Source organism: Rhinopithecus roxellana, chromosome 1 (genome assembly GCF_007565055.1).
Source record: "Rhinopithecus roxellana isolate Shanxi Qingling chromosome 1, ASM756505v1, whole genome shotgun sequence".
Classification (NCBI taxonomy): Eukaryota; Metazoa; Chordata; class Mammalia; order Primates; family Cercopithecidae; genus Rhinopithecus; species Rhinopithecus roxellana.
In genome coordinates this window covers 201,041,714-201,061,349 of record NC_044549.1, presented here as the reverse complement: position 1 = coordinate 201,061,349, position 19,636 = coordinate 201,041,714, and the positions used below count along the sequence as shown (strand labels likewise).

The 19,636-nt window shown below is 57.0% G+C and overlaps 2 protein-coding genes across 7 annotated transcripts in view; one reads left to right on the top strand and one right to left on the bottom strand.

Annotated features, from left to right (window-relative positions):
• The window catches only part of SCAP (SREBF chaperone), a 70,136-nt gene extending 65,181 nt beyond the window's left edge, over positions 1-4,955 (top strand). For 4 of the 5 annotated variants that reach the window (XM_030936436.1, XM_030936443.1, XM_030936449.1 and 1 more), the window contains exons 14-23: positions 209-397; positions 530-731; positions 803-918; positions 1,203-1,725; positions 1,822-1,907; positions 3,493-3,575; positions 3,676-3,842; positions 4,018-4,098; positions 4,282-4,488; positions 4,569-4,955. In XM_030936436.1, the coding sequence (XP_030792296.1) occupies positions 209-397; positions 530-731; positions 803-918; positions 1,203-1,725; positions 1,822-1,907; positions 3,493-3,575; positions 3,676-3,842; positions 4,018-4,098; positions 4,282-4,488; positions 4,569-4,814 (1,900 nt within the window). In that variant the 3' untranslated portion in view covers positions 4,815-4,955. The remainder of the gene's footprint in view (positions 1-208; positions 398-529; positions 732-802; positions 919-1,202; positions 1,726-1,821; positions 1,908-3,492; positions 3,576-3,675; positions 3,843-4,017; positions 4,099-4,281; positions 4,489-4,568) is intronic. The other variant, XM_030936457.1, reaches the window with a different exon arrangement.
• Positions 4,956-5,218: 263 nt separating this feature from the next.
• Positions 5,219-19,636, bottom strand: part of PTPN23 (protein tyrosine phosphatase non-receptor type 23) — a 32,621-nt gene continuing 18,203 nt past the window's right edge. The window contains exons 1-24 of one of the 2 annotated variants that reach the window (XM_030936422.1): positions 14,766-14,896; positions 13,822-13,949; positions 13,518-13,594; positions 12,801-12,850; positions 12,553-12,684; positions 12,195-12,275; positions 11,989-12,120; positions 11,856-11,903; positions 11,432-11,488; positions 11,270-11,328; positions 11,016-11,095; positions 10,789-10,903; positions 10,645-10,710; positions 10,121-10,266; positions 9,524-9,835; positions 9,294-9,448; positions 9,049-9,200; positions 8,783-8,962; positions 6,964-8,689; positions 6,684-6,868; positions 6,452-6,556; positions 6,232-6,370; positions 6,026-6,139; positions 5,219-5,947 (exon numbers count right to left, since the gene is read on the bottom strand). In XM_030936422.1, coding sequence (XP_030792282.1) covers positions 5,468-5,947; positions 6,026-6,139; positions 6,232-6,370; positions 6,452-6,556; positions 6,684-6,868; positions 6,964-8,689; positions 8,783-8,962; positions 9,049-9,200; positions 9,294-9,448; positions 9,524-9,835; positions 10,121-10,266; positions 10,645-10,710; positions 10,789-10,903; positions 11,016-11,095; positions 11,270-11,328; positions 11,432-11,488; positions 11,856-11,903; positions 11,989-12,120; positions 12,195-12,275; positions 12,553-12,684; positions 12,801-12,850; positions 13,518-13,594; positions 13,822-13,859 — 4,629 coding nt within the window. In that variant the 5' untranslated portion in view covers positions 13,860-13,949; positions 14,766-14,896 and the 3' untranslated portion in view covers positions 5,219-5,467. Of the gene's footprint in view, positions 5,948-6,025; positions 6,140-6,231; positions 6,371-6,451; positions 6,557-6,683; positions 6,869-6,963; positions 8,690-8,782; positions 8,963-9,048; positions 9,201-9,293; positions 9,449-9,523; positions 9,836-10,120; positions 10,267-10,644; positions 10,711-10,788; positions 10,904-11,015; positions 11,096-11,269; positions 11,329-11,431; positions 11,489-11,855; positions 11,904-11,988; positions 12,121-12,194; positions 12,276-12,552; positions 12,685-12,800; positions 12,851-13,517; positions 13,595-13,821; positions 13,950-14,765; positions 14,897-19,636 lie in introns of those variants that run through there. The other variant, XM_010374752.2, reaches the window with a different exon arrangement.

The window sequence follows — 19,636 nt, the reverse complement described above, 5'->3', positions numbered from 1 at the left end:
GCTTGGGTGCTGGCATCTGGGACAGCAAGGTTGGCTGCTAAGCTGGGCTGGGGAGGGACCTCCCTCTGTCCCCAACCCCCATGCTGGGAGAGTCTGGCCGGTGGAGCTGAGGCCTGCCTGGGGAGGAGGGAGCAGACTGGCTGGCAGGCACAGTAGGAGGAAGCCTTGGGAGGCCCCCTGCTGAGGCTGCCCACTGTCCGGACCCCAGGTACATCAGCCTGCTGCCCGTCATCCCAGTCACACTCCGCCTGAACCCGAGGGAGGCCCTGGAGGGCCGGCACCCTCAGGATGGCCGCAGTGCCTGGCCCCCACCGGCTCCCATACCTGCTGGGCACTGGGAAGCGGGACCCAAGGGCCCAGGTGGGGTGCAGGCCCATGGAGACGTCACGCTGTACAAGTAAGGTTGCTGGGTAGGGTGGGGTGGGATAGAGTGCGGGGAGGGGGACGGGTGGGTAAGAGTAGGGGAGAGGGAGGAGGGGAGGGGACAGGCTGTGAGGTGTGTCTCACAGCAGTCCACCTTCCCATGCAGGGTGGCGGCGCTGGGTCTAGCTGCGGGCATTGTGTTGGTGCTGCTGCTGCTCTGCCTGTACCGCGTGCTGTGCCCGCGCAACTACGGGCAGCCGGGAAGCGGGCCTGGGCGGCGGAGGCGCGGGGAGCTGCCCTGCGACGACTACGGCTATGCGCCACCTGAGACAGAGATTGTGCCGCTGGTCCTGCGCGGCCATCTCATGGTGAGCGGGGGCACAGCGGCCAGGCAGGGGAGGGCTGGGGCCTGGCCCACACCAACACCAGGCTCCCGCAGGATATCGAGTGCCTGGCCAGCGACGGCATGCTGCTGGTGAGCTGTTGCCTGGCAGGCCACGTGTGTGTGTGGGACGCACAGACCGGGGATTGCCTCACGCGTATCCCGCGCCCAGGGTAGGTGCGGCTGCTCTCTCCTCTGTGCCCCCCCTCACCCCACCACCTACCCCCCTCACCCCACCACCTACCCCCCTCACCCCACCACCTACCCCGTGCAGCCATGTATCTCCCCTCCTTTCTCCCTCTGACGTATCCCCCAACCCCTCCAGGCTCCCACCCCCACACCGCACCCTCTCCGCTTGTCCCCTCTAACGGCCCCTCATTTACCCCTCTCACCCTCTGCCCTTTCCCCCACACCCCTTCTCCTACATCCCCTCTCACTCCACTGTCCCGGCCCCCAGCAGGCAGCGCCGGGACAGTGGCATGGGCAGCGGGCTTGAGGCTCAGGAGAGCTGGGAACGACTTTCAGATGGTGGGAAGGCTGGCCCAGAGGAGCCTGGGGACAGCCCTCCCCTGAGACACCGCCCCCGGGACCCTCCACCGCCTTCCCTCTTCGGGGACCAGCCTGACCTCACCTGCTTAATTGACACCAACTTTTCAGCACAGCCACAGCCCTCACAGCCCACTCAGCCCGAGCCCCGGCACCGGGCAGTCTGTGGCCGCGCTCGGGACTCCCTAGGCTATGACTTCAGCCGCCTGGTGCAGCGGGTGTACCAGGAGGAGGGGCTGGCAGCCGTCTGCACACCAGCCCTGCGCCCACCCTCGCCTGGGCCGGTGCTGCCCCAGGCCCCTGAGGACGAGGGTGGCTCCCCTGAGAAAGGCTCCCCTTCCCTTGCCTGGGCCCCCAGTGCGGAGGGTTCCATCTGGAGCTTGGAGCTGCAGGGCCACCTCATCGTGGTGGGGCGGAGCAGCGGCCGGCTGGAGGTGGGCAGAGGGGCTAAAGGTGGGCAGAGCGGCTGTCCACCCCGGGGATTGTGGGCCTTTCTGGTGGGCAGGTGCTCACAGTCTCTGGACTCATAGGTGTGGGACGCCATTGAAGGGGTGCTGTGCTGCAGCAGCGAGGAGGTCTCCTCAGGCATTACCGCTCTGGTCTTCTTGGACAAAAGGTGAGCGTGGCCTGCCCCAGCCCCCAGTGTCCCCAGCCTTTGTTGGCTAGGCCATATTCTCGAGTCCTGGTTCCCGTCCACTGCTGCACTGTATGTTTCGATTGACCTTCTTGGTGACCAGCCCCACACCTGGAGCAGAGGGCAGTCCACGTGGATGGGAAGGTAACAATTAAAAGCGTTAGGGGTGTGACGTGCTCGGAATTGGGCCTGGCACACGGTGACCTCCCAGGGCCTTAAGCAGTGACAGTGGGGAGTGATACACTCCTGTCCTTTCACACCCTTCTCAATGAAGCCAGTTTCTCTGATTAGCTTGTCATTTTTAGTTACAGAAACAGAAAGTGCGCTTGCAGAACCCTCTTCTCCTTGGCTGCTGGCGGCTGTTCTCTGCTCTCCCTGGTCCTGTCGTGCTTGCCCTCCTCAGCAAGCCGCTGGCTGTGGGCGTCCCCAGGGCTCGTCTGCATGCACACTCCTTGGGGAGTCTCAGTCACCTGGGTTCTGGCCCCACCTCCGAGCTGGTGAACCTGGGTCTCCACCCAATGGCCAGGTGCCTTCTTCCGAACGCCTTCGCCTGTCTGTCCCACACTGGCTCCTCCTCCAAGGCTCCTTGACTCTTGGTGGCAGCACCATCTGACCTAGAGCTGGAGTCTTTCTTTTTCCTTGGGGAGGGGGCGTCCCTTGCCCTTAGTGCTGTGAATTTCTGCCAGTGGGCTGCTGCGGTCATTCCTGTCAGCACGGGTTCTCCATGGGCCTCGGCCGACATCCTCTCCTCCAGCCTGGCCAATTTCACCAGGTCCCTCTGTGCTTCTTGGAAGTTCTCCTTTGCTGCTTGTTTTAGCTTTAAGGAAAGCCCCCAGGTCTCAGCCCTGACCCTCAGGGTTCCTGGTGACTCTGGTCTCTCTTTGTCCACCCACTTCCAATCATACAACTGTGGCTCCCCCAGGTCTGGTGTGGCCCTTCAAATTCATGGGCAGAGACTGTAGACATGCATTGCCTTTCGCTACAGTAAAAGGCACCTGCTTTGAGGCTTTGGGGTTATTGGGCAAATATACCCATCCCTGCCTGTCAGACTGTACCTAGGAATTTTGGAAAGCAAAAAAAAAAATTCTTGTTTCTTTGTGGAAAAAGGAATTGGTGTGGGCTGTGATTGGGTTGAAGCTGCTTTTATGTGATGGAGAATGCAGGCTTCCACAACGCCCAACATAGCCCACCCTGCATCCTGTTTCCCCTCAGCAGCCTTGCCTTCAGCTCCAGGCTACATGGAGCCCTCCGCTTGTTTTTAATTTACAAACTTATGTGACATTCACCAGGTACCACCTTACACATGTTAGCTCACTTGATTCTCATGACCATCCTGTGAGGTGGGTACTCTTATCCCCATTTTGCAGACAAACTGAGGCACAAGGAGGTTAATATTTGGAGTTGCCCTCTGGCTCCAGCATCTGTTCTGGCACCATGTGCTTTCCTCTTGGCCATGTCCCTCCTGTCCCTTCTTGAACTGGCCCTTTATCTCTCTTGTGCCCACATGCTCAGCCCCAGGATTGGGGCTCTAAGGGAGAGGCCCCTGGCAGCTGTTCTTCTCTTCCAGGATTGTGGCTGCGCGGCTCAATGGTTCGCTTGATTTCTTCTCCTTGGAGACCCACACTGCCCTCAGCCCCCTGCAGTTTAGAGGTCAGAGGGCCTGGGGCGGGCAGGTGTTCACACTTGGATGTGTAGGGGCCGTCTGCCCATTGCCTTCTCAGAGATCCTTCACTTGGCCTTTTGTCCTCAGGGACCCCAGGTCGGGGCAGTTCCCCTGCCTCTCCAGTGTACAGCAGCAGCGACACAGTGGCCTGTCGCCTGACCCACACAGTGCCCTGTGCACACCAAAAACCCATCACAGCCCTGAAAGCCGCTGCCGGGCGCTTGGTGACTGGGAGTCAAGACCACACGCTGAGAGTGAGTATTGTCTCGTCTCTTGAGTGCTGGAGTGGCCTGGTGCAGGGTGGGAGCCTGATGGCATTCGTCAGGGAGAGGCTGGAGGAGTCCTGGTGAAGGACAGAGGGCATTTCCTGGCCAAAGTATAACTTGGAAAATCCCAGAGACCAGAACCTGAGGTCCATCCCTGTCACAGGTATTCCGTCTGGAGGACTCGTGCTGCCTCTTCACCCTTCAGGGCCACTCAGGGGCCATCACGACTGTGTACATTGACCAGGTGAGGGGCCTGCAGGGGGGGTAGGGGGGTACAGAGCCTGTGGCCCATGTTTGCTGACTCCTGGGAGCTGGGCCCCTTCCAGGAAGCAGAGTCAGGGCCCCACTCACCAGGGCACAGGAACACCATTTTTTTGACAGAGGTACTCCACCACAGTGACCCCGCTCCCCTGGCCTGTTTCCCCAGACCATGGTGCTGGCCAGTGGAGGACAAGATGGGGCCATCTGCCTGTGGGATGTACTGACTGGCAGCCGGGTTAGCCACGTGTTTGCTCACCGTGGGGATGTCACCTCCCTCACCTGTACCACCTCCTGTGTCATCAGCAGTGGCCTGGATGACCTCATCAGCATCTGGGACCGCAGCACAGGCATCAAGTTCTACTCCATTCAGCAGGTAGAGGGAGTGGGGATCATAGGATTCTTGGGATTTTAGGGAAGGACTCAGGACTGAGCTTGTCATGTCCTTGCCTCCAGGATCTGGGCTGTGGTGCAAGCTTGGGTGTCATCTCAGACAACCTGCTGGTGACCGGCGGCCAAGGCTGTGTCTCCTTTTGGGACCTAAACTACGGGGACCTGTTACAGACAGTCTACCTGGGGAAGAACAGTGAGGCCCAGCCTGCCCGCCAGATCCTGGTGCTGGACAACGCTGCCATTGTCTGCAACTTTGGCAGTGAGCTCAGCCTGGTGTATGTGCCCTCTGTGCTGGAGAAGCTGGACTGAGCATGGGGCCTCCCTGCCCAGGCAGGGGTCTGGGGGGCTGTGTGGGGGCCAATGCACTGAACCTGGACTTGGGGGAAAGAGCCGAGTATCTTCCAGCTGCTGCCTCCTGACTGTAATATTAAACTTTTTTAAAAAACCACATCTGTCAGGCACTTTGGGAGCTACTTGTCTCTCTTGGAATTGTTTGTGCACACACTCTGCCTGGACCCTCCTCAGAGCTGCTGAGGAAACATACAGCATGGCATGGGTAGCAAAGCGGGGAGGATGAGCAAGCCAGAACTGCAGGACCCTTAAAGAACTGTCCTGGTAGTGTAACAGTTTGGTACCATCCTGTTATCCATGAAAGGTGCTAAGTTCCTGCCAGTGCTACTAGAGCTGAGGCAGCAATGGGCAGACTCAGACACTGGCCACAGAACAGGGTGGTTTATTATTTCAATAGCAAAGAGCTGAAAAATGTCAGGTCTCATAAAGGAGCAGAACCTGACCCAGAGCCTGCAGTACATCTCCACCCCACGGGGGTGCGGACTGGGCCAGGCAGGCCAAAGGCAGCAGAAATGGGAGTAAGAGACTGTGCCCACTGAGAAGCTCTGCTGGGTGTGGGCAGGTGGGCATGAGAGATGATGTAGTGTAAGGACCAGGTAGGCGAAACCTGTTCAGGTCTTGTTGAGTGTCCAGAGTGGATCCAGAAGGCTGAGGGGGTCGTCAGAGGGCTGGGTGGCCCGTAGCCCTTGCCCGTTATGGGCCTGCAGAAAGTTCTGCTTGCTCATCCGCTGCTTGCCCCGCAGGGAGCTGTCCAGGGAGAAGGCCTCTGGGGTCAAGGAGGCCAGCAGCTCCAGGGAGGAGGAGGGGGGCCCCGAGCTGGGGGCTTCAGGCACTGGCGGCTCCTCCTTAGGCTGGGGAGCCTCAGGCAGCGGGGAGGAAAGGGGGGGCGGGGAGGAAGATGGGATTGGGGTAGACTCTGGGAGGCTGGCTGGCGGGAGGCCTGGGGGCTCTGCAGGGCCTGGCAAGCTGGCAACTGGGGACTCCAATCCCCCAGGAGGCCGGATGCTGAGCTTGGCAATGGTGGCCTGGATGGAGCTGATGGGCACATCCCCACCGAGGACCAGGTCCTGGGAGTCCTGAGGAAGGTGGTTCTGAGAAGACAGAGTGGGTGAGGAGAGGGAGTCCCAAGGTTGTGGCTGTCCCAGCAGCTTCCAGGGAACCTTCCTCACCTTCTGGCTGATGCTTGCGCTGGCCAAGGGTTTGCATGGAGGGGGTACACCATGGCGCTGCAGGACCTGCTCCACGTGTCTCACCACTGCCTCATAGCAGAACCTGAGGTGCAGCTGCACAGGTGCATTTGGCCAGGTCAGCCAGGCAGGGGCCCGTCACCCAGGGACAGAAGGCCCATCCCAGCCCCACCTGCCCAGATCCTCACCTTCTCCTGCAGCATGTGCTTCCTCTGCTGCCGCATGCGTCGCACCAGTTGAGGCAGTTCAGGGATTCCATTCCCAGCCTCCACCTCCTGCACAGCTGCATAGAGCAGCGCGAAGGCTCCCGTGCGGCCCACACCAGAGCTGTGCCAAGAAGGGGGTATGAGGCTGGGAAATGAGGCCAGGACAAGAGCCCGTAGAGAGACTGTCAGGCCCACCCTCTACCTGCAGTGCACAACGATGGGCGTGTGCAGTGGCCGCTGATGCAGGTAATGTGCGTGCACCTCCTGGATGAAGTACAGCAAGTTGCTGGGGCTGTCGGGCAGGCCTCTGTGGGACAGGACGGGGTGGGGAAGAGCCTATGAGCCAGGCCTGATCTGAGGCTCTCATCCCTCCCAGCACCAAGGACTGGACAGCACCCCAGACCCCCAGCCACCATCCAGAGCAGTGGACGCACAACTCAGGCCAAGTGGGGAAGTGGAGGTGCACGAGAGAGCGCTTGAGGCTCTGGTCTCGGAACTGCAGGCTCAGCACACGTTCCACATGGGTTTCAGTGCTGCGGACGCTGCTCAATGCCAGGCTCAGGGCACCGTGCACCATGGGCTGGCCCCTCTCAGTGGGGAAGTAGCGTGCCACTTTTTGCTGAGGGACAGACAAACCAAGACAGGGCTGGTTTTCCAGGATCCCCTGCCCTGCCACCCCACACTGCCCTCGTGGGCACCCAGCCCCTCTCTCACCTTCTCCATCTCAGCCTCAGAAACCAGCATGACAATAACTGACACTTTCTGCTCATGGACCATGAGCCAGAAGTCAGCAGCTGTGCCAGGCAGTGGGGCCTGGGTGGCCACTAGCGGCGGGCAGTATGGGGAGAGCCCCTCCACGCAGCTGGCATTGATGTAGTCATCCTTGCCTGAGCGCAGCACCACACGGTTACTGTCGTAGGGCATGACATCCTGGTGCCGGTTCTTCAGTGAGTAGCAGCGGGCGATGGCGATGGAACGGCCTCGGGCATCATGTTCCTGCGCATCTTGCAGCTCCCGCCAGACAGTGTCCAGAGCCCCCACATCCCCCAGCTGGCCCCGAAAGGCCTCCAGCTCCTGCTGCAACTGCCGCAGCCTCTCAGGATGCTCATAGGGGTCCTGCTCAATTAGCCGCAGGGCCTGCGGCCGACGGCCCTCAGCTGCGTCCACCTTGGTGGGCTGCAGCAGGGGCTGCCCACCCCCAGGAGGCTGAGTGCTGCCATGCTGGCTCTCCGGGCTAGAGGAGAGCAGGTCTGCAGCTGCAGCGCCTCGGCGCAGGCAAGGGGGTGGTTCTGCTGCTGGGGGCCGAGGGGGCACAGAACCGGGCCCTGGAGATGGAGCAGGTGAAGGCACCAGGTGGGGACTGGGGGTGGGCTGGCCAGCAGGTGAGGGCCCTCGGATGGTAAGAGGGGCTGCCTGGGGGCCCATGGGTCTGGTAGAAGGGGCAGGACCATATGCCAGGGGGGGATGGGGAGGCTGAGGGGGCCCAGGGCTGGGGAAAGGCAGAGCCCCTGAGTGGGCTGGCAGAGGGTCTTGAGCAGGACCTGGGTAGAGCTGGGTGTGCTGCCCCAGAACCCCAGGCTGAGGGGCATAGGGGTAGGGGGACTGTGGGGGTAGGAGTCCTGGGGCCTGGGTTGGGAAGAGGTGCGGATGCTGGAGTGGAAGGGGCTGCTGTGGGGGTTGAGGCCCAAATGCTCGTGAAGGCTGGGGCTGGGGCCCAATCCTCGGGGCTGGAAAACCTGCAGGGATCCCAGGAGAGAAGTGGTGCTGGGCTGGGACGGGTTGCTTGGTCCCTACGGGGTAGGTGTAAGGCGTGGGCAGAGACTGTGGTGGGGGCACTGGGAAGCGAGGCTGGGGAGGAGCAGTCGTGGGGTTTGGCCGTGGGGCTGTGTGGCTGGGGATGGGCGCCTGGATGCTGTCTACCGTGGTGGTGGCTGGCCGAACCACCATGGTCAGCTCGGGGCCTGAGAATTGAGGAGGTGGGGCGGAGGGCAGACCTGCAACTGGTGGGGCCGGCCCTACCCCCACATAGGGACTGCTCACCACGCCATGCTGGGGGGAGGATCGGGGCACAAGGCCCAGCTCCGGCGTGTAGGCAGGGGCTGGGTAGAGGGCAGGCCCAGGTGCTACGGGCATTGCAGTGGGCCCTGGGGCCCTGGGCTGTATCAGCTGGGTGGGGCCTGAGTAGCTACCAGGGGGCAAGGGGCCTGAGAGATAGTGGGGTCCTGGGCCTGTGGAGCTGGGGAAGGGGCTGGGAGGAAAGTGGAGCGGGGTGGCAGTTCCCAGGAAGGTGTCGGGCAGTCGTGGGCCAGCCACCATGTCAGGGGGAAGGCTACGCAGCTCCTCGGGGGGGTCTCCTGCTTCCATCACCTCACTCTCCTCCCTGCGGGGCAGCAGTGGCTTTGGGGCTGTGGGCCGTGGCGGCGGCTTCTTCTTCAGCTCCCTGTGGGACAGGCAGGGAAGAAGTGGGGTCAGGCTCCTATCACCACAGCCTGTCTGGACCCAAGCCGCACCACAGCCCCAGGGCCACACGAACCTGTCCAAGAGCTGCTGGCGGGCAGCCTCGCGGGCCTGGCAGGTAGACTGTGTGCGCTCCAGCAGAGCAGCCACCTTGCTCTCCAGGTCTCCGTAGAAGTCCCTGCCCTCCTGTGACTTCTTCATCAGGTCCTCATAGGCTTCATACGAGGCCACCAGGGTTTGCAGCGTGGAGTTCCACCTGGTGGGCAGAAGGGTCAGCTCCAGGTGAACCACGGGGGTGGGCTCCAGGCGGCTCCAGACAAGAGCAGAGGACTGGGCACTGACTTTTGGTCCAGGTCGCTGAGTACCCGCCGCACGGCTGCGTACTGCACGTTGGCCTCTGTCAGTGCGCGGAGGACACGGTCCTGGGCGGCCAGGTTCTGCTCCAGGTATACCTTCAGCTGGTCGTACTTTTTCAGCTGCTCCTCGAACAGCTTCTGAGGGAGGGGTGGGGGCCGGGGATGGACACTCAGGGCCTCGACTCCTAAGGGTGGGGCCCAGAGTCCCTCCACCCTGCTCACTCAGCCCACCTTCATCTCTGAGTGCTCTGTGGTGACCAGTGAGGCAGTGATGTCATCTTTCTGGATAAGCTCACGCAGCTGCTGCTCTAGGGACACACGCTGGTCCCGCATCTCCTGCACCTTGGCCAGGATGCGCTTTAGGTTCTGCAGCACAGCCTTGTCCTCTGTGGGCAACAGTGGTCAGTGAGGCCAGAGAAACCCCCAGCTCAAGTCTCCCAATGGGGTCGGGTGGGGCTCACCTGGGGTGAGGGCTGGTGTGGGCAGGGCAGCCCGGACCTGGTCAAGTGGCCCGCTGAGCAGGCGCAGGTTGCCGACGTGCAGGTTCATGGCACGGTGCAGCTCACTGTTGGTAAAGGAGGCCTTCTCGTGGACTTCCATGTACTTGGCCCATTCTCGCCTCACCTCTGCCAGCTCAGCCTTGGAGGGGACGGAGACGGCCCCCGTCTGGCCCACCGCCTCCTGAAACTTCTGCTCTAGTAGCTCATCCTCCTCCAGCAGGTCTCTGATGTCCTTCAGGGAAGCCTCCACATCCGTGAACACACCTGACAGCACTGGGGGTGTGGATTGTAGAGGCAGCCCCTGAGGCAGGCTGACTGAGCACCCATGGGCCCCTCCCCAAAGAGACAGAACCGCCCCCTCAGGTCAGGGCTTGAGTGAGGTCCAGCGTACACTGAGCAGGGTGCATGAGGTATGCTGATCCAGAGGAGTGGGCATGGATACCCAAGCCAGGGCCTAGAGGGGTGCAGCCTCCATCCTTGGTGACCAGAGACATGGAGGAGGCCACAGCAGATGACCTCCACACTCCCCTCCACCTGCTTGCTCTGCCCCTTACTCGCCTTGCATGGACTGGACAAGGTTCCTGACAGTGTCGGGCCGGACGCTGAGGGCCGCACACTTCTCCATGAGCTGGGGTGGGATGTGGCTGTAGGCATCAAGGTTGTCCACGGTCTCGGGATCCAACTGCATTGAATCCATGAATTGGCTGTGGGGGGCAACAGGGCCAGGTGGGTGCTGGGTACTGATCCAACTCTGACCATGTCAAAGGAGCCGCTAGGGCAAGCCCCACCACTGAATTTGAGGTCTCAGCAGAGAGCAAATTGTGACCTCGGACCCCTACTACCAGGTCTGGCCTGGTCTCACAGAACATGCCCAGGGCACTGCTGGAAACAGTGGGACAGAAGGCACCTCCTCCTCCCAAGACATGACTCCTTCCCACCCTGGGCGGGAAGGCAGCGTTGGGAAACCTGTTCGGAACGGACATTTAATTCCTCTCCCAGCATAGGCAGCCCTGGGGTTCCCAGAGCCCCGGGAAGTGCCGCCTGCCTCCGCCTCCGTCTCCCGGCCCAAGTCCCACACTCACTCCAGGACCTCATTCTTGTCCTCAATCTTGGCCATCATCTCCCGGAGCAGCTTGGCCTTCTCCTCACTGCAGAAGCAACACGGCATTTGCTGGAGACCCACATCTCCAGACACCCAGCCTCCCTCTGTTCCACCTTCCACCCACCTGTAGAGTGACGAGGCCTCGTGGGCAGCCATGGGTACCAGTTTGGCAAAGATGTCAGGGCCTGTAACAGCTGGGTCTGTGGGGTTCACTGGCAAAGGCTTCACCAAGGGGGCTCCTGGCGAGGTGGAAATTGTGGAGATCAGGCCCATGCAGAGTCCTTGAGGCAGCCTCCTGTGTCCTGTCTCCACCCCACCGTCACCTCTGCCCCCACCTCTCAGCTCCCCGACCTTTTACAGGCTGAAGGGTGTCCAATGCTGGGACAACCTCATGGTAGATGAAGTCGTTGTCCTTCTTGGCAGAATTGAACCTGGGGGTCAGAAGCAGGGGGAGTGGGCAGTCACGGGGTGTCAGTGGAGATCCAGAACCTACTTCCCATGTGGGACATCGCTCTCTGGCACTGAAGGCTTCCTCCCAAAGATGCCAGCAGAGGCACAGCACCCTTCACAAAAAGAGGGAACCAGGGCCACCCCCACAGACTCACTTTCCCCCAATGACATCCATAGTGAAACGAAGCGCATCTTGCACCGTGTCAGGCTGGCCCTGTGGGGTTAGGGACAGGGGTGGGGTCTTAGCACCAACCAAGGCTGGCACCAGGACACCCTCTCAGGGGTCTGAGGGGCAGCAAGGCCTTCCTCGGCTTTACCTTGGCCAACTTGATGGCTTCATTGAGCTTGTCCAGGGCGCTCTGGAAGTACGCAACCTGTGGAGAGTGGCAGGAAAGCCTGCTCTGTCCTCCTCTGCTTGGACCCCTACTCCTGCCTCCCACCCGGCCCTGCCTTTCCATCAGGTGACCCATCAGATGACAAGCAGCTCAGGAGGCAGCCAGGAGCAGCACCACGCCCTGCCCCGGCCACCCGCTCTGTGGGGAGCCTGCCCCACCTCCTCAGACTCCAAGGGACGAGGGCTGCACAGATGGGACAACACTTAAGACACCAGGCCTGCAGCAGGTGGTGGCCAGCGTGAGACAGAGAAGGCCACCCCCTGGTGTGTAAGGAACGGGAGCACACCAGCATCTCACTGAAGGCTGCTATCGGTCCCCAGTCCCCTCCTTGCTGCAGCTCACTCACCCGCTCCCCGAACTTCTGCTGCTCCTCAGCCTGCTTTCCCATGTGCAGCTGGGAAAGAAGAAGAGACGCCATGACTTGCTTCCTGAGCTGTGGCCACTCAGCCCCGCCCCACCCTGGGGCCCCAGGCCCTCACATGAGCCACGGCTGCAAAGTAGTAGATCTTCATCTGCACAAGCTTCTTCCAGTCCTTCTGGATCCGGCCCAGCAGTGAGGCAGTGTCAGGGTTCTCCAAGGCCCGGCATGCCTCCTTGTAGTAATCTACCACCTGGGGACAGGGTGGGGCTCAGTGAGTGGGGGATCAACAGTAAAACGAAGGCCTCCCATCAGCCCCGTCCCTACCTGTGCACTGATGCGGGCCACCAGAAAGCTCTTCCTGTTGTCCAACATCGACTTCTCCAGGAGGCACTCCTGAGCCTGGCCCTGGGGAGACACATGAGGTGTCCCTCACTCACCCAAAGCCTTCCCCTTCCCCTTCCCCAGGAGCAGACTGAGGGATCCCTCTTCATTGCCCTCTCCCCCAGCTGACCCCATGCCAAGCAGCACCACTGTGCTCCTGGATTCAACAAAGCCAAGGCCCCCTGCTTGTCCCTCACTGCCATCGGCACATGGCCTGGTCCAGGACCCAGGCCCAACTGCCCCCTCCCCAGCCATGCCCTTCCCTGGATTCAACTCCACTCCAACCAGGGCACCTCCTCACCAGCATGAGGTTGACGTTGAGAGTAAGGATCTGGCGGCTCATGTCGACGCTGTAGGCTTGAGGGAAGTGCTCCCGCAGGTAGGCGAAGGCGCCGGCTGCGCACTGGAAGTGGGTACAGGAGACCTTCATGCCCTGGGAGGGAGTGGGAGGATGGCCTGTGTCCACTCCATGGGTCAGGATTCATCCATAACTGGGAGGCTGCCCCTCCCTGGTATGTCCACATGTTCCACTACTGCCCCTCTCCTCACCTCCTCAGACACCCGCTTGTCCATGGCCCCCAGCATGGAGTGCAGTGCTCCTGGGGAGGGAGGAGACACAGTGTTAGGGGGCCTGGGGCTGCTCACACCCATGTAAAGGTGAGGCAGAAGGGGTACTGTTGTCATCCACAGTCAGGAAAACAGGGCTCTGAGAACCAGGGCAATGAGTCCAAGGACACCCAAGCTGGAGGGAACAGCGAAACTCAGAAGTTCTGCCCAGTCTGCAGTCTCCTGCTCTGCATTTGGCAGAGGATGGAAGGGCTCCTGTCCAAGGGGTCCAATCTTGAAGCTTCAGGGATGTTTGCACAGAACTCTGGGGCTCCCCAAGCTTCTCCCTTGAGCCAGGCTAAGGCTGACTAGCAGGGCAAGCTGAGGCCAGCCTTGCTCTTCTCCTTCCTGAAGCAGCCCAAAACCACAGTGGGGAGGGGCTGTCCAGTCAAAGAAGAAAGGCCATCTCTCCCAGCCAGAGCACACAGTGGCAACTCTGTGTGGCAACCAGCCCAGTAGAACCTCGCCCCAGCAGAGGCTCCCCAGGGCCCCAGCCCAGAAAACAGCAGAGCAGCTGGCAGGGCTGTAGGGAAGTCAGTGGAGGGGCGGGAATCCTGGAGTTCTCCCTTTATCAGCCCACTGCCTTCGTGGCCATCTGAAGAGCTGAAACCTAGGCTGGCAGGACTGGGGAGTAGGGCCATGGGGAAGGGATCAGCTCACCAAGGTTGTAGAGAATACAGGCCTGCTCGTACTTGATGTCCTCATGGGCCACAGACTTGCCTGAGAAGATCTCTGTCCTGCAGACATGGCACCCCAGTTATCTCGAGGGCAGGAACTGGCCAGGGCCCTGAGATTAGGTAAGGGGACTAACTACTCCAGTGTGGGGTTGTGGGGAGGCCTAGGGGGACCATACGAGGCCATTCCCCATCCTATGCAGCAAGGAGAAGGGGGAAGGGAGGGGAGGAGCACCCCCACCACCCAGACTCCCCCCCTGGGATCCTCCAGCCCTCCCTGGGGCTCTCACCAGGTGACAGGGACAGCGGCCTCCTGGCCCGAGCCCATGGGGACCCGACTCTGCAGGTAATGAAGCTGGCCGAGGTACTTGCGGAGGACACTACAGCCCTCAAAGTCTCGTGGGACACGGACAGCATTCTGGAGGGGCAGGATGGGAGAAGCAGGCCTGTTGTCATATGGGGCAGTGGACAGGCAGGCCAGCTAACCCACAAATGCCAGGAAAACGCATCAAAGCTGGCCGACTGCACATGCCAAGGGATCCCAAAAAGTCCATGGCTACACCTATAGTCGTTCAACAAACCATTCCACAAGCCAGGGCTGGCAGCTGGCCGACTGAATCCATCCCACGTAGTTTTTCTTTTTTTTTTTTTTTAAGGAAAAAAACAAAAAACAAAAAACGGAGTCTCACTCTGTCACCCAGGCTAGAATACAGTGTTCACTGCAACCTCCTGGGTTCAAGCAATTCTCCTGTCTCAGCCTCCCTATTAGCTGAGACTACAGGTACACGCCACCATGCCTGGCTAATTTTTGTATTTTTAGTAGAGACGGGGTTTCCCCATTTTGGCCAGGCTGGTCTCGAACAACTGACCTTGTGATCCACCCACCTCAACCTCCCAAAGTGCTGGGATTACAGGTGTGAGCCACTGTGCCCAGCCCATCTCAAATATCTGAAAAGCAATTTGCAACGTTTTCAGTTTTTTACTGTACTTAACTTTTGGCCCACAGTTTTTTGTTTTTAATAGAGACGGGGTTTTGCCATGTTGCCCAGGCTGTTCTCAAACTCTTGGGCTCAAGTGATCCTCCCACCTCCACCTCCCAAAGTACTGGGATGAAAGGCGTGAGCTGCCACTCAGCGTGACCCACAGTTCTGTATCTCACAGTTTACAGTAACAGACATCCAGGAAAGTAAATGCTTGGATATAAATGCAAGGATATTTATCACAGCATTATTACCAGGGTCAAAAACTGGACTCCAGATCAGGTGCAGTGGCTCACATATGTGGTCCCAGCATTTTGGGAGGCCAAGGTGGGAGGATCGCTTGAGGCCAGGAGTTAGATACCAGTCTGGGCAATGTAGCAAGACCCTGTCTCAACAAAAAAGAATTTTAAAAATTATCTAGGTGTGATGATGCCTTTAGTCCCAGCTCCTTGGGAGGCTGACGGGAAAAGATTGGTTGAGCCTGGGAGGTTAAGGCTGCAGTGAGCTATGGTTGTGCCACCATTTTCCAGCCTGGGTGATGAAGCAAGACTCTGTCTCTCAAAAAAAACAAAAAGGCAAAACTGGATACCCGCCAAGATTCCCATTAAAGAGGACTGTTTTAAATTAATTATGTCAAGGCGCCTCACAAGAGAATATTGTGCAGCCGTGAAAACTAAAGACAAGAGTCTCTAGTTATTCATATGTTAAGAGGCCTATGGCATGTTATTGGGCAAAAAAAAAAAAAAAAAAAAAAAAAGAATGTAACAGATGGAATCATACAAATACTGACATCCATATCCAAATAGGTACATAGGCCAGGCAAGGTGGCTCGCGCCTGTAATCCTAGCACTTTGGGAGGCCAAGATGGACGGATCACCTGAGGTCAGGAGTTCAACACCAGCCTGGCCAACATGGTGAAATCCCATCTCTACTAAAAATACAAATATTAGCCGGGCATGGTGGTGCATGCCTGTAATCCCAGCTACTCAGGAGGCTGAGGCGGGAGAATCGCTTGAATCCGGGAGGCGGAGGTTGCAGTGAGCTGAGATGCCATTGCACTCCAGGCTGGGCAACAAGAGCAAAACTCTGTCTCAAAAGAAAAAACAAACAAAAAACCACAAATAGGTACATAAACAAAAAGAAGATTCAGAAGATTGTATACCATAATGTTAACCGTGATTATCTCAGGATGACAGGATTTAAGTAATTTATCTTATTCTATATAAATAGATACATATGGCTGAGCGAGGTGGCTCATGCCTATAATCCCAACACTTTGGGAGGCCTAGGCGGGTGGATCACTTGAACCCAGGAGTTCGAGACCAGCCTGGGCAATGTGGTGAAACGCTGTATCTACTAAAAACACAAAAATTAGCCAGGCGTGGTGGTGCACACCTGTAATTTCAGCTACTCAGGAGGCTTAGGCAGGAGAATCACTGGAATCCGGCGGGCAGAGGTTGCAGTGAGCTGAGATCGCACCACTGCACTCCAGCCTGGGTGACAGAGTGAGACTCGGTCTCAAAAAATAATAATTATAAATAAATAGATGGATATACATCTGACAGAGACATGTATTTAATTCTTCATATTATGTATTCTTTATATTAAACATTTTCAATATTTATGATAAACAACAGAGCTATTCTTATTTTGGGGGGAAACAACAAAAAAAAATGAACCCTCTACTTAAACAAACAGAAAAGCAAACAATACACCCTCCAAGGAGCAGGTGCACAGCGAGGGGGATGGCTTGACATCTGTCTGCCCTCAGCCCCCTGCAGAGGACCAGAGCCCCTCACTAGGACTTAGCCAGAAGAAATCCTCCAGGACACTCCACTCTGGGAGCTCAGCTCTGAGCTGCCAGCAGGGATGCTCTCAGAAGGGGTACGTACACCCTGGGGACAGCAGAACAGAAGAGTCAGGCTCCAGTTGTACTCTACACCACTTCCCAGCAGTATCCTGGGAGACTCTGAAACTCAGTCTCTTCTTTAAACAGCGATGATAATCTCCCTGGTGGTGAGGACTCTAGAATGCCCAGTGCAAGGATAAGGCATGTCACAGCCACAGCTCACAGCATTAGGGCAGTGCTTCTCAAATCTAGTCATTCTTATCATACCCCTCCATCATGACCTCTGCCATATCCAAATACCACTTGTACTTAACATTTTTCTTTAAGCAACCCATTTTTAAAATCAAGAGCCACATCCTAAGCAATAACAGCTCTAAAATAACAGGTGTGATGCACTAGCCACACAGTTTTTTTCAATACTCACTAAAGTAGCACATATAAAAATATTTAAAAACCTTGGCTGGGCATGATGGCTCATGCCTGTAATCCCAGCACTTTGGGAGGCCAAGGTGGGAGGACTGCTTGAGCCCAGGATTTTGAGACCAGCCTGGGGAACATGGCGAGACTCCACCTCTACAAAAAATACAAAAATTGGCAAGGTGCAGTGATGCACACCTATAGTCCCAGCTACTTAGGACTACAGGCTTGGGAAGGGGGAGAAGTGATTGAGCCTGGGAGGTGGAGGCTACAGTGAGCCATGATCATGCCACTGCACTTCAGCCTGGGCAACAGAGTGAGACCCTATCTCAAAAAGTAAAAGGCCAGGCACGGTGGCTCACGCCTGTAATCCCAGCACTTTAGGAGGCCAAAGTGGGTAGATCACAAGGTCAGGTGGTCTCAATCTGAGACCATCCTGACAAAAAAGGTGAAACCCCGTTTCTACTAAAAATATAAAAATAAGGTGGGTATGGTGGCGGGTGCCTGTAGTCCCAGCTACTTGGGAGGCTGAGGCAGGAGAATGGCATGAACCTGGGAGGTGGAGCTTGCAGTGAGCCAAATCGCACCACTGCACTCCAGCCTGGATGACAGAGACTCCATCTCAAAAAATAATAATAAAATAAAATAAAAAAATAAGACAAGCACATTGGCTCACACCTGTAATCCCAGCACTTTGGTAGGCCAAGGTGGGCAGATAACCTGAGGTCGGGAGTTTGAGACCAGTCTGGTCAACATGGAGAAACCCTGTCTCTATTAAAAATACAAAATTAGCTGGGCATGGTGGTGGATGTCTGTAATCCCAGCTACTTGGGAGGCTGAGGCAGAAGAATCGCTTGAACCCTGGAGGCAGAAGTTGTGGTGAGCCGAGGTTTTGCCATTGCACTCCACCCTGGGCAATAGGAGGAAAACTCGGTCTCAAAAATAAATAAATAATAAAATAAAATAAAATTTGTTTTGTACTTCCTAAAACCATCTTTGGGAAACAACAGAAGCAATCTCCCCTCCAGATCCAAGAGATCACCTGTACCCTTTAATCCACCCAAGAATGCAGCCCCCTGTGGTTGTAGCCTGGTCTGTCAGACTCTCAGACGTGCTGCAGAGAGCTGCACAGAGGAGTCTGAGAGACAGCTTGATGCTGTGACACCCCCACAGCATCCCCTGCACCTGTCAGTTTTATTCCCTGTAATCACAGAGCCAAGAATGTACTCCAGAGTGTCAAAGGGAAAGTCTTCTTAGAAACAACTATTCAAACCCTGGTTTTACAGATGAGGAAACTGAGGTTCAGATGAGGGAAAGAGGATTGCCTAAAGCTTCCAATAACTTTTTCACTGAAAGATTATTATCAGTGTCCTATGTAAGAAAATTTGTTCTGGGGTTTCACAAGTTTAAGGAACAGTCATCAAGACTAGGCATGGTGGCTCACGCCTGTAATCCCAGCATTTTCTGAGGCTGAGGCAGAGGATTGCTTGAAGCCAGTAGTTCAAGACCAGCCTGGGGAATATACAAGACTCCACGTCTACTAAAAATACAATAATTAGCCATGCCTGGTGGTGCATACTTGTAGTCCCAGGTACTCAGGAGGCTGAGGTAGGAGGATCGCTTGAATCCAGGGGTCAGAGGTTGCAATGAGCCGAGATAGACTGCACTCCAGCCTGAGCGACAGAGTGAGACTCTGTCTTTAAAAACAAAAACAAAAAAAAGTGATCTAGTCCAACTCACACATTGCTGGGATAAATTAAACCAAGTCCCAGGAAGGGGAAGTGGCTACCCCAGATGGCCTTGTGTGAGCCTTTTTTGCGCTGGAAAAGCACAGGTCTGAAAGCTGCTGGCTCACAGCTCTCTCAGGGGCTGCTCTACCCAGCCCGTTGCTCTGTGCAGGTTGCCTGCCTTATGCTTTGGAGGATATGTCTCAGAGGACGCTTTGGAGATTGGTGGTAATGCTCCTTCTAGGGTGTGTTGCGTCCTTGTGTATAGTGTATGCCTGTGTGTGCAAAATGATGGTTGTCCTAGGGGCTAAGATTATCTCACTGGTTTTCAAACTTTGTTCAAATAAACCCTTTTTAAAGATTCAATTTATGAGGAGGGTTCTGAGAAGACAGCATAAGAAGCATCAGAAATCTGTCTCCCCACCAAGACTAGCTGCACTGGCAGAATCTGACTTAACTCTGGAGTCTGCTGAAGGCTTGCAACTTCTAGGGGAAGGCTTTGACAGTGCAGTTTATTGCCATTAATTTTGGTCAATTTCAGCCCCTACCATAGTAGCAGTCACCCATCCCCCACCCCCAGCACCTGGGAGGTAGCTGTGCACCAGTTCCAGGAGCAGCTTGTGGGAGCCAGCATGGACAAAAAGGACTCTGTACTCCAAATACAGGAGATCTTGCTGATTGCTGCTTCTGATCACAGAGGTACAGAGAAAGAGGCAGCTCCTCCACTACTGCACCTCCCTCCATGGCTGTAAGCTTCTCCACCCCTAGCTGAAGTAACTTCCAAGGGATCTAAAGGCCTGGCATCTTTTCCTTTCTTCATTTTTGTCCTTTTCCTCCTTTGGGAGGCAGACACTGAAGAGTAAGATGTTCAAAAGCAACCACATATATAGGGGAAATGAGAAAGTCACTGCACATGTGCAGGGAATGGTACAGGCTCAGAAAAGACCTGTGAAGACCTTAAGTTTACAAGGCCGGGTGCTGCGGCTCACGCCTTTAATCCCAACACTTTGGAAGGCTGGGGCCAGAAGATCACTTGAGCCCAGGAGTTTGAGACCAGCCTGGGCAACAGAGGGTAACTCCATCTCTACAAAAAATTTAAAAAGTAGCTGGATGCGGTGGTGTGCACCTGTAG